Source organism: Nelusetta ayraudi, unplaced genomic scaffold (genome assembly GCF_046127955.1).
Source record: "Nelusetta ayraudi isolate G7.1 ecotype Tasmania unplaced genomic scaffold, CSIRO-AGI_Nayr_v1 ptg000048l, whole genome shotgun sequence".
NCBI classification, from domain to species: domain Eukaryota; kingdom Metazoa; phylum Chordata; class Actinopteri; order Tetraodontiformes; family Monacanthidae; genus Nelusetta; species Nelusetta ayraudi.
Genome location: NW_027466098.1, coordinates 16,618,334 through 16,631,441, shown reverse-complemented (window position 1 = coordinate 16,631,441; position 13,108 = coordinate 16,618,334). Strand labels below are relative to the sequence as shown.

Genomic DNA, 13,108 nt, shown 5'->3' with positions numbered 1-13,108 from the left:
GCAGGTATTATACAGCACATGTATTGCTAATACTACAAATCCCAGAGTGCTCTGCAGGTATTTTTGCGCGTCAATTATTTTGACGAGTTTTTTAAATTTGAGATTCAATTTTGGCACACTGTGCATTTGAGTTTGACACTCCTGCACTATTGTAGTGCAAGCAAAGGTCTGCGTTCGGTCCAAAAAAATAAAAACCCGTGTTTTTCAGCGCGCAGAGGCCACGCCCTCAGGACGTGTCCCCTCGCTGTCACCCGGCCCCGTGATGATGAAGCCGGAGAGCGATTAGGCCCGCCCAGAGACCGCCGCTGAGACGGGAGATAACGGGAGGTGTGCGGTTGTCAGAGCCGGGCCTGGCGGAGATGACTCAGTTATAGGCACTTAGAGTGAGATCATTACCATGCAGGATCCCTCCAACCCGCCCACCCGCCTTTTGCTGCGTGCGCTGATTTCATGCCGTTGATAGTGAGCCGCCGCTGCTTTTATTGTCTCTTAGCCACGTTGCCGCCCGAGCTAGCACGCAGTTCCCAGCGCCTGCCGGGGTTGGTTGTTTCATCTGGTGATGCTCGGTTAAGATCCATGTCGGGAACCTAATTAGAGCAGATATGATTAAGGAGGTGGTTCCGTGTCGTGTCGTTCTTGCAGTTTTCTCGACATACAAAATCAAAATGCGAGGCTGTTTCTGCCTTTCTATTACTCTACTTCTAATACCTTTTTTTTAGATGTGTTTATATATATGTATATATGTATATATATATATATATGTATATATATATATATATATATATATATATATATGTGTGTGTACTGCATGTATGGATGTATGCGTGGATATATAAATATATATATATATATATATATATATATATATATATATATATATATATATATATGTATATATATATATATATGTACAGTATATATATATACAATATATATGTACAGTATATAAATACATATATATTTATATGTGTGTGTGTGTGTGTGTGTGTGTGTGTGTGTGTGTGTGTGTGTGTAAAACAGCCAGCATGGAATAACTGATGCAACATTTAACACGGCATTGCCCTCGTGTCGGGCCAGGATCTGTAGGACAAAGGGAGCCGAGATGAAGCCGTCTTTCCAGCCGACGACTTCCATCATGGTTGATTTATGATCAAGCCTCTATGCTCTCTGAAGTGCACTTCCTCTCTGAGGGCGAACACGACTCACAGATCTGGGAGGAAACTTCAGGAAGCCCCTATTGTGAAAGAGCAGCGGCAGACACCAGCCGCTGTTATGTCTGAGTGAACCGTGGACTGCAACGCCTCACAACTGTACCTGGGAAAATCAGTGGAGGACACATTATACACCTTTATCCATGGAGCTGAAATAAAATTGTTACCCACCTATCACAGCAGCAAACGTATTGTTACGCATGAATTAATCTCTCCTGGGTAATTGGGGCAGGCAGTGTTATCGCTGCACCTGGTCAGAAGTGATTGCTGAGGCGTTTTGAGAGGAATAAACAGGGGGTTGTGTCTGAAAGCGAAACGTTCCAAGTTTTGCGTCGGCGCATTTTGCGATTTTCGTGGCCACTGAATTCAGAACGTAATCACAGAATTAGCTTCTAAAAACAGAATCCTATTTTCCAACACAATTACCCCTGAAAGTACAGACAGACAGTAACAGTTCCTGAAAGGCCAGAATGTGGTGTTGCAAAAAAAAAAAAATCTTTTACTGCAAATGGCAGTTGGAAACTTGCAGCTTCATGAAAAGACAGATTATGGTCCAAAACCAATGTGCCAAAGACGATAAAAACACAGCGCGGCGCACGCTCTGTCAAGGTAAGATTAGAGTAAAAGGTGAACACCTCTATAATAGATTAAAATGGTGGAAAAGGTAATTTGGAGGGAAAAAAAAAAATAAAAAAAAGGAATTTGGAAAGAACTGAAGGGGAATTCGTTCTCGCTGGCTGCAAACTCTGTCATCACGAGTCCGTGTGGCTGTTTGGATTTACATTGTTAGCTGGAAGCACTTTAGCAGCTGGGACACATTCACATCCAGCGAGCCGGAGACGGGGGACTTAGGTATGCGCGTGTCAACTTACGTTTTCGCACTCTGCATACAAACTGCGTATGTGCCGCATCCGCGGAGCTCCACAGAAATTGAAGCCATTTCCGCCGTTTATTTGCATATCGAAACCCTCGGGTGAAGACACAAACACAAGTGGCCCCCTCGAAGCGGAATACAGACAACTGCGGACGCCACAAATCCACTGAACTGCGGCTCGAGTCAGTGAAGACAGTCACACTCGACTGGACCGGAGTCCGGTTCACGTCTTTTTCACCGGCAGCCTTTCCATTACCCCTAGAATTGTGCAAAACCTAAATATCGCAATAAAAAAACTGGCAATGGAAACTCCGAAACTTCTGAAAAACCTCTCAAAGATCGCTAAAAGGTTTTTACGCTCTCATGAGGTGGTTTTTCAGACATCGATATCGAGGCATACTGCAAAAGCGTCATGAATACAATTTTTTTTTTTTCGCATTTACGCGTCACCGGACGTGACGTACGGAGGTCACGTGACCAGTTCAAGTGAAAATGCCGCGTTATGTTTGGACAGAGGAGGAGATGGAATATTTTTCACAAGTAATCAAAGGGAAAATATATATCTTGACAGCAAACTAACATAAACAAACAAACGCCAATGTAATTCTCGGAAATCTCGCGGGCTGAGATTTTACGAGAAGTGACGACTTTTGCGCTTCCGCGCCACTTAACGGAAAACACCTGCAAATTGCCATTGTACTTTCTTGAAATTTTAGAGACATCGCTTTTGTTTCGTGAAAAACTGTAGATCATAGATAGATAGATAGATAGATCAGTCATATTGCAACATCAGTGGAGGAAGATCATTTCAGGGCATTTTCATTTCCCATTAAATCAGACTTCATGCATCATAACGAGGCAACGTATAGAACAATTTGGGGGCGTTCAGGTTCACGTTAACAGCAGCAAAACCTTCTGCAAATAGTGCATCGTCTTCATGTAAGCATTTAATTTCCTCATCCGATATTAATGCCACTGTCTTGGGAGTCACAGGCTTTCTAACTGTACCTTAAGTGCCCTTCAGAGCCTTTAAACTACTGCCACTACACTTTCTTTCAAGATTGGAAGAAACAAAAAACAGGCCGTAAAGAAAAAAGAAAGAAAACACAAGGCTTTAATTTGTTTTTTGCATCTCGCTGCCATGTGACATAGATCAAGTTTTTTTCCTTGATGACTTTTTAAATCAGGTCCGTGCAGAAAAGCAGACTGCTTTAATTCAACAAGGCAAGTGGAATCAAGCAGCAGAAAAAAGGAAATAAAGGAATTTTGTTGAGCGGCAGTAGTTGCAATTGCAGTGACGTTATTTAAAAAAAAAAAAGCCTGCTCCTGTTGCTGCTTTTAAACATCTCATTAAAATGCCAGATTTGAAAAGGAGACAGCTATTGTGTGATAAAAAGCATGTTGTAATTAGGCACAGGACAGTTTGAGAGTCTGACAGTGTGATAACCCCGAGCAGAAATATCACAGCGTCGCAGGATTAGACATCTAAAATGTGCCGTATTAAAATGACGAAGGACAAAACAGCTTTTATTCCTCAGGGGGAACTAAATATATTATTTCAAACATTCAGGGAAACTATAGTTAACTTTCCGAAATGTTTCCCACATGGCTGGAGGGGAGCCTGCACTTTGTGAAGGGCAGCTAATGCTAATGGCTTTTATAGTGTTTGACTCGTTTAAAAGTCGCAGTGTAGCTGGAGAGAGTTCTGATCGGACTGGACGGTGGTTTGGGCTCGGATCCGTTTGGAAGCGTTAGTTCTCAGTGGAATACAAAGCCATAGAAACACATTTAGAGCTTCAGTCAGCTGTTTTTTTGAGGAGAAGAGACTCATAATATGTCCAGTGTGGAACTCCAGTATCTACTGCTGGTATGTATTGCACTACTGCTGCTTCGTCCTACCTACTTCAGCAGTTTTCTCACATTAAAAATAAAAATAACACAATGACGTACAGTTTTTCAAGCATCCTACCCCCCCCCCCCCCCCCATTTCTCCTCCTCGGGCTGCAGCGGGGAACCTCGGGCATTTTGAACTTTTGTCGCAGCGAGTCGAGAGACAAAGTTGCTTGCCGCTTTTTCCACTGCTATCAGGCCCGGTTTCACCGCAGGCTGTGCTATAATTAAAGCTCAGGTCAGGCCTTCTTCTGGGTAGGGAGCATTAATTGTGGACTAATGAGAGGCGGGTCACCAGCGGGTCACCCCTGCACTCACCCCGCGTGTTTAAGGAACAGAAGTGCTCAGGGCCCCAAAAGTGGAGAGGTCCTCTCCTCAACCTGCAGCTATTTCAAGTTGATTTGTTGTCCCGGTTCCTCGTTGGGAAGCAGCCTATTGTCTGGCTGGGCGCTGGATGCCTCGCCGGCTCATTCCTCTCATGCTCCACTCCATCCGCACTTGAGCTGCAGTGGCTAACCGAGCGGCCAGACGCGAAAATAATGCCTCTCTGTTGTGTTCTCAGTATTTATGGAGAAAAAAAAAAGAAAAAGAGAGAAGTTGAGTGAGCGCAGGGGCTTTTTTTCCTTTTTTTTTTTGCACCGCTAACATTTGGCTGCATTTGGCCAAGGTCAGAGTTGTGCATCATTGCTGAGAGTTCTTGTAAAGAGAGTCCTGCCCGGTATTTACCAGGCTGCTCTAAAGGCATTACACCCTCCACCCCCTCCACACACACACATAACTTGTGTTGTCAGGAAGGAACCTGGACTTGCTAGCTGTGATTAGCCGCAGGGAGCATGCTGCTAGCGACCGACCCGGGCTACTTTTGTTTATGTTAAGGCTTTAATCGCGTTCACTTCCATTCACTGCCAGAAAGGGGGGGCTTCGTTTTTGATCCAGGAAGAGTGCGGCTGCCGAGGACCACCCCCCCCCCACCCCCCCAACCTCCACAAACCCCCCACACCCAGCGTGTGTTTAGCACAACAGGACTCAGGGCTGTTCAGGAAGCCTTTCAGCCGCTGTACCCAATCTGCCCAGTGCGGGTTTAAAAAAGAAAAGAAAAAACTCTATTGAAAACACACCTTTCTGTTGACCAAGGAGGGTTCTTTTTTTTTTTTTTCAATGGCTGAGAACCGTGAAAGATTTCCAGAAGTGGAGCCTGTTTGGAGCTTTACTGGCTCTGAATGGATGTGCTGGACAATGTTCTTGATATCTGGCTAAATTCTTTTTTTCCCTCGATATTGACCGTAAGGCAGGGTGGGAACAATAAGGTTGACTCAAATGTTTAGCCCAATTGTTTTTATCTGCATATCTGCAACAACACTAATTAAGGAGCTGAAGTTTATTTGAATCGTCTTTCAGTTTTTATTTAAAAAAAATAAATAAAAAAAACAAAAAAGGCGTTCAACTATGATTTAATTGGATACTTTGGCTTGTGTGCTGGCAAACAATTATGGTCCTATTAGGATTTTTATCTCGTGTGTCAGACTCCATTGAAGCAGCCTAGCATGGAAAATAGCATATTTAACCCCGTCTTTACGGCCTCCTGCAAAAAAACAAACAGAAAAAAAAAACATAATTTCACCTTCATTTCTTGTCCTCTGCATACTGGATAGTAGAACACATGGTAGACGCAGTGTTGTTGACAATGTTATGTCATCAGGGCAGTTTCTGACATCAGAAGGGGAAGATTTCCTCAATGTGGTGTTTTAACTCGCACTCTTAAAAACACGGAATGAGCAAAAGAGAAGTAAAGGCTGGACAGTTGTCATTTTTGACCCACCTTATTGCCAGAAAGCAGGTGTATTTCGCCAAAGGTTTAGGGAATCAGCTCACTCACTCTCTTTTTCTTCATGTCGGCCGAGACTTGTCTAGAAATCATATTACAACATTTTACACCAGAAAGTAATTGGCTACTGCTGTGTAATTATCTTGCAAAACCGCTCTGAGGGATTTGTTGAAATGTTGGGGTTGATTTTATATTTTTTTGTTTATTGTTTTATCTTGGCAAAAAAAAAAAAAAAAAAAAAGTAAATTAGCATTCAGACTTGAATCCTGTGAAAAAAAAGACAAAAATGCCGACATGTAAAGAGCAGCAAGTGGTTAATCATCATGGAAACTGAGATTTATAATGCAGCAGCAGTGAATGGCAATTCTCAGTGCACTGCTAATTGTTTGATGGACAGCGCTGGCCTATTTGCATTTATATCGTGCCCAAATGCCCTCCCCACATATTTAGATCCTGTTTGTCAAGCCACTGCTGACACTTGGAGCAGTGGTCATAACGATCTGACCGCCACAAAAACCAGAGTTGAAACAGCTCACGCTGTCACTGGTTCGTTTGTTTGGGCCAGTGGGGAGGATTTTTAAAGGATCTGTTGGCCATGGAATGTGAAATAATATTTTTTTTCAATTGGACAAAATCACAAAAAAGAAATTCCGAGTCTCTCTTCCTTTGCAAATAACAATAATTCATATTTGAATCGTGTCCTTCTGTAAAAAATGTAGACCGGATTGGTTTTGCTCAGGTTTTTAAAGTTTCACCCTCACATTTTATCTGTAATACTTTGGTCTCAATACCCTCTCTAACCATCAGATGTCGCTAAACCTTACAAACTAGGCCTTTAATATGTCTGCCATCGAAGGTTTTTCTTTTTTTTTTTTGACTCTGCTTGCTTGTGTGGGTTGTTAAAAGTGGCCATCTTAATCGAAACAGAAAAGTATAAGTACAAGCAGTTCTTGGGGCTAATTCGCAGTGAACAAGTATGCAAAGACAAGTTTTTTTTTTTGAAGATATATTTTGAGTGAAATTCAGTCAAATGATTAAAACCAAAGCAGATGGTCATAGCGAGGCCAACACACCCCTCGCACACTTTATCCATTTATTTATTTGATTCAGTTGTTTTTCTTCCCCCAAGCGTAATTATATGAAAACGCAGCTGATGGCCACTGTTGTTAATTACCTTCTGACACTTGGGAGCCACTGTGGTGCTTTCCACCGCGGCAGCAGAAGCTCCACCAACTGTCCGAGGCGTCGACGTGCGCGCTACTCGTCCTCTTCCCCCCGATGCCGGTTGAAATTTTTACGTGACAGATTTTCACGATCAGCCAGCTATCAACCACTCGCACGCACGCAAAAACCTCCCGCCGACAAGCTGTTGCGGGTCCGATGTGGGACGTTGCATAATGCCGTGCGTTAGCTTTCACCCTGCGGTCGTCCTGTAAAAGGACACGCATTGCAACTCCAAGGCAACATCTCTGCTCCCCAACGCGCCAACCATTCGTTGTTTTTAACTGCAGGACGCTAATCTGCACAATCTTCAGCACTGCCGGCTCTTCACAATTGACTTACAACACACATAAACCTGCGCGTGCGCACACACCTGTTAGTCCCTTGCCAATTACAGACTTGAGAAATTGAAAACAAAAGTTGAATGCGCAATTGTTTTAAAGAGAGTGGGAGAGTGAGAAAGAGGGAGAGAGAGAGAGAGAGAGAGAGAGAGAGAGAGAGAGAGAGAGAGAGAGAGAGAGAAAACAGGCCATCCATTATTTCTTTTGTCCTGGATCGATTTTGGATCATTGCATAGATACGCACTCCATCTCTTTCTGGCACCACTCGAGCTCCGCTGGGACTTTGTCTGCAAAAATAAAAGCGCGCAATTTGTATCTTTTTGTCTCAGGGATTCCAATCCATCGCAGTCATTTTTCACAGCCTCTTTGTAAATAACTTCTCCAACAGACTCTTTGTGAGGTCGCCCTCATTAACCTTCCTCCATCCTCGAACTTTCTGGCTGGAGGAGCATCTCCCGTCCTTAGCAGGTCTTTATATATTGACACAGTCCTCCAGCAACTTTCTTCTCACCTCTGTTTCCCTGAGGAGGGTTTGAGGCATCTTACAAAAAAAAACAAAAAAAACAAAAAACACCCAAACCCTTTTGTAATGAAACCTTCTGTTTATTATCTTTTGGCATTTCCCTGACTTTGGCTCCCTCTCCCCAGGATTTAGACATAGATGAACAAGAACAACAGCTTTGCTCTCTGGCACCGAAGCACAATGATGGTGCCAGCTGCAGCCTTGTTAGGAAGAAGAACCGTGTTGGTTTTTCCAATTGTGCCGTGACGGCAGTGAAGGTGGACACGTTTCAGCGTCTGGAACCTTTATCATCCATCAGAGTTTGATGTGTCTTGGACGAGGAAAAAAAAAAAAATTACAAAGGAGAGAAAAAAAAAACCTTTCCCATGGCTTTCGGAGAAACATCTCATTAGGTCGGAGTCTGATTATTAATGAGTGTATACGGAGGAGCAACGCCTCAAAAAATAAAACAAAACAAAAAAACTGGGTGGCCGACTCTTTCACGGGCCAAAAACAAAACATCCTCCAAACTTCACAAAAGCTGCTGCTGCTTCTCACTTTTGTCTTTGTCACAACAGCATCGATCGCGTCAAGGATCTCGAGCGGGGAGGGGGGTAGAGAGGGAGGGGAGGAAAAAAAGACAAAAAGTAAAAGCAACACGCACAAGCTGCATCCGAGATCTTTGGGAGCAGTTGAAGGAGAAGAAGTGGCCTTTGGACTGCAAAGAGGGGAGTATTTTCTCCAGCATCCTCTCCGCCCTGTGCCAGAGGTCCTGGTATTGAGGCCCAGAGTCATTAATCACTGGGATCTTTTCAGCTGTCAATACCAACAAAAAGACCCTGGAAGCCAACAAAGACATCTTCAATAAAGGGTCCCCCCCCCCCCCCCCCCCCCACACACACACACACACACACACACACACACACTCCTTTGAAAGCGGGGCCAAATATAGTTCACCCCGGATTATTGTTAACTGTTCTGACCAGCGCAAATCTCATACAGTATTCATAAAGAGCTTATCTGGTGGAAAAATCCTTGTCAGACACACAGTGACAAGGGCAGTGAAGAAAAGAAAAAACAATTCCTAGATTTGGCAAAAGTTGTGCGCGCATTGTGAGTGCAGCGACTCGCATCCCATCAGGCTGATTCATTTTCAGGTAAATGGATCCAGATTGTGTGAATACTTTACTTTTCCAGCCGATGATGTATAAATCTGGGACTTGTGCAACGCCTCATTTGAGTCGCGGGTGTAGAAGATATCGTGGCAATATCTGGCCCGCTCATTTCCTTCAGCGCGCTGCGTAATAAAGCCTCAAAGTGAAATAGCCTTCGTCTGAGCCTTTAATCAAGTTTGTATTGACTTTTAATCCCACGCTTTAAACTGTCACTTTGAAAGAACCGCTTTATTTATTTATTTTTTAATGTTTTTTATTTTTTTTTGCGATTTCAGTCGCATTTCACTGCCACTGTATTGCACATTAATTACGCGCAGGACTGAGCGTCGGAATGTAATTTCCTCCGTCTCATTGTCTTTCACACTGAGAGCTGGAGTCTGAAGTCTGAGCCAGAACTCAGCTGTGTGTTTTTAACATGTATAGCTGTATGAATCTCTGGTCTTTTGAGGCAAGGAAATGAAATGTAGAGCAAAGCTCTAATGCCTAAATTCCCCGCGGGCTTATCGTCGTGTGCTGTTTGACAGTCGGGGTTTTATGTTCCAGATTTTAATCATCTCCGTTGCTTCTGAGTCGTCCCCGGATTTGTTTGACTCCCTGATTCCCTCCTCTGGTTTTTTTTTTTTTTTTTTTTTTTTTTTTTTGCATCTTGGAAACAAAACAATTCACGGACACCTGCCGCCTTCTCTCCACTGCGCTTCTGCTTTTTTATTTATTTATTTATTTATTTTCCCGTGCGCGCGGCTCATAAAATGATGGAAAATTTGTGGAAGACTTGAGCCGTAAAACTTTATAGCTGCGAGATTTGTTGTGCTGTATTTTATTAAATCTAATCTTGCCGGGTTTTGCTCTCGCTGTCCTTCTGCGTGTGCGCGCGTGTATGCGTGCGTGTGCTGAACCGCTGTCTGGAATCACGCATTTGCATCCGTTTAGTTGCCAAAGTGTTTGCGTGTGTGTGTGTGTGAGGGATCAGTAATTTCTGCATCCAAATGGTCTTTTTCCCCCCCCCCATTCATGCAAGATGGTCAGTAGTGATTGTAAGTCGCATTATGGGCGGATTAGGCTTACAGGTTTTAAAAATCAGCTCTGCTTGTCTCATGCATCAAGTAAATTTCTTATTTATTTATTTATTTATTTATTTTTTGGGGGGGTAGTCCGGTTTTGTTTTTTATTATTATTATTATTATTTTTTTTTAATATATTTTCTACTTTCTACAGAATCCCTGGATCTGAACCGACGCCGTCGCCCACGTTTGATGTTGAAACCCGCGCGCAGGCTGCGATGGAAGTGAAGGAACGCCGGCCGTACCGCTCGCTCACTGCCGCGCGGCAGGACGCCGAGCACCGCTACACCAGCTCCTCGGCCGACAGCGAGGATGGGAAGCCCAACGCCAAGTCGTACAGCTCCAGCGAGACGCTCAAGGCCTTCGACCACGACTCCAGGATGGCCTACGGCAGCCGCGTGAAGGAAATGACTCACCACGAGGTGGAAGAGTTCGGCAGACAAGGTCAGCCTGCCTCAGCGTTGCCTCTCACTTTGCATGCTGTGCCTGCGTGAGATGGGTCGAGGCTTTTGTGTGCGTGTGTGCGTGTCTGACTGTGTGCGTCATGGAGCCTCTTGGTTATTCACTCCCAGTCTCGTGCTCCGCAGGTCAGCTCGTAATGTTCAGCCTGGCGCTGACCTCACCGCGGCACCGCTGAAAACTGCATGCTGAGATATATTATTGATCATTGGCTCTATGTGATTTCACTGGACAAACGCACGCTGTTAAAAGGCAACATTGCTAAGCCACGCACCGTAAAGGATGGAGGTGAAATTGTTGTCGTAGTGCCGAAAATATTATGATATATGAAAACACATTCAAGTCCACTGTTTTTCAGACTGTTTTACATGCCGGACAAACAGCAGCTCATTAATTCAAGACCTCCGCATGTGAACAATATTGAAATATCCTGTATCCTCCTCGCTAGTCAAGAAAAGTAGAGACATCTAAAAATTGACTTTTGACGCTGTCCTGAAGTAAAGAACAACAAACTTCATGCGGTCGCTTCAGCTCTGGTCTCTTTCGCTCCAAAAATCAAGGCCTGCACTTCAAATCTCCCGACAATCTGCCGCTAATTAAATACCTGAGACAAGAGAATGTCTGAGCTTTGATTCGTGACTTGTAAAGATGCAAGAACACAACTAACGCTGCGTAAATTAAAACACTTTGACAAAAAACAAAACAGTATTCCTATTGGGTTAAAAAACAAACAACTTAAGATATCTGAATCTGAAACTTTGAAAGGTGAAAAGTTGTTTCAATCCAGGAATTCAGAGCCAGCCTTGTAATTAGCAACTTGAAAAGGTGATACAATGTGTATTTTCTTCAACAAGATTTCATCATTATATTTTGCCTCAACAAAAAAAAAGCAAAAAAGGAAACGCGGCAGTCACTACCTCCCCCTCCTCGCCCTCCTCCCAATAAACTGGAATTGATCATTTCAAACAACTAGCAACAGTTGGAGCCGCCTACTGCTTTTCAATATTCCGTCCTCCCTGCAGGCGCAGAATTCTCCCTGCGGAGCCTCGGCTTTGGCGAGGCGCTGCCGTCTCACGTGGCCACCTACAGGAGCGAGATGGGGATGCCGCACCGCGACTACTCGGTCAGCGTGGGCTCCGACCCCGACACGGAGACGGACGGCATCATGTCCCCCGAGCACGCCGTGCGGCTGTGGGGCCGCAGCAACACCAAGTCGGGCCGCAGCTCCTGCCTCTCCAGCCGGGCCAACTCCAACCTCACCCTGACCGACACCGAGCACGAGAACACGGAGAACGGTAGGGGCACCCCCCCCCTCCCCACTCCCTCGCCCTCCCCCGCTCCGACTCCGACTCCTCCATGTGGTTGTGATTTGGATGTGGACATGTAACGGATTATTGTGTGTGTTTTCTTAAGCGCGGTCTTTGGTTCCCGCGACGTGGGCTGCATGTCATGTTTGAGACAATGAAAACACACACACACGCTACATGTTCCATATTACACAGTGCAAGATTAAAACAGTGGGCATGTGCGGGGGAATGGAGGGGGGGTCCACGGGACCGCAAGACCCTTGGCCTGCTGCTTTCTCTGCACGTCTTGGCACGCAATTCCAGCCTGAACGCATCAAACGAGAGCATTTTTATTCTGTTTTTCTTTCTTTCTGAAAAAAAGGGATATTTGAGATAAAAAAAAAAGAAAAAAAAAAATCCCGCGCGGAATCAACCGCACATTTGTCACACGCTTACCTCTGCTGTTCGTCATTCACACCTCATTTTTACCCCTCGCTTGTCGTCCTCCGCCGCCGCCGCGTGCGAACGCGAGCGAGCGAGAGAGCGCGATCACGTGGAACCCGGCAGGGAGGAATCAGTCTGGGAGGTTTTCATGGTGAAATTAGTGCCAGGAAATGAGAAGCCATATGTATTGAATTCATCTTCCTGCGGCTTGGTGCATTACCCCCGGAGGGGTGTCGGCCAGATGAGCCCCAGTGTGCTTGTTCAGAAGGTCACTCCAGCTGAGGGGAATATGTAACTGAGCCGCCCGTCAAGTGGTGGGAAATGCCAGGAGATAATGGCAGCCGGGCCGAAGATACTGTCATTCGCATTGTAGATTAGCGCGCTGAAAAAGTAATGAGATTAGAGAATTCTGTTTGGGTCCCCGGTCTCAGTCTGCCTAATGCCTGATTGTTTGCAAAAACTGAAAGCCCCGCAAAGACGTGGAAGTTCACGGAGTGAAGTCGGAGCCGTTTAGAAATGAGTCAAACTCTGGCTGCTTGCTTGAGTCTCTGTGCAGACAAGCAAAGTAGAGGAAAACGTAAGGAATAAAAGGAAATGATGATAAATATGCATATTTCCATCAGTTTTTATTTTTACACACACAATCAATGTCATCTGTATGTTTTTCTAGCGCAGACGTGCAGACTTGTGGTCGTGCTCTCGAGTTCTGCGCCATCGGATCCTCCGGCGGCGGCTCTGTCTGTGTCTGTGCCGCAGTGTTATTTATCACGCCGCCACGTGTTTTCATCTCGGTCGGCGAGTTGGAGGACGAGGAACTTT

General features: G+C 44.9%; 1 protein-coding gene across 9 annotated transcripts in view; it reads left to right on the top strand.

Moving 5' to 3' along the window:
* tenm4 (teneurin transmembrane protein 4) overlaps nucleotides 1–13,108 on the top strand; it is a 160,971-nt gene that overhangs the window by 23,085 nt on the left and 124,778 nt on the right. For all 9 annotated transcript variants that reach the window (XM_076036757.1, XM_076036758.1, XM_076036756.1 and 6 more), the window contains exons 2-3: nucleotides 10,255–10,544; nucleotides 11,582–11,854. In XM_076036757.1, the coding sequence (XP_075892872.1) occupies nucleotides 10,319–10,544; nucleotides 11,582–11,854 (499 nt within the window). In that variant the 5' untranslated portion in view covers nucleotides 10,255–10,318. The remainder of the gene's footprint in view (nucleotides 1–10,254; nucleotides 10,545–11,581; nucleotides 11,855–13,108) is intronic.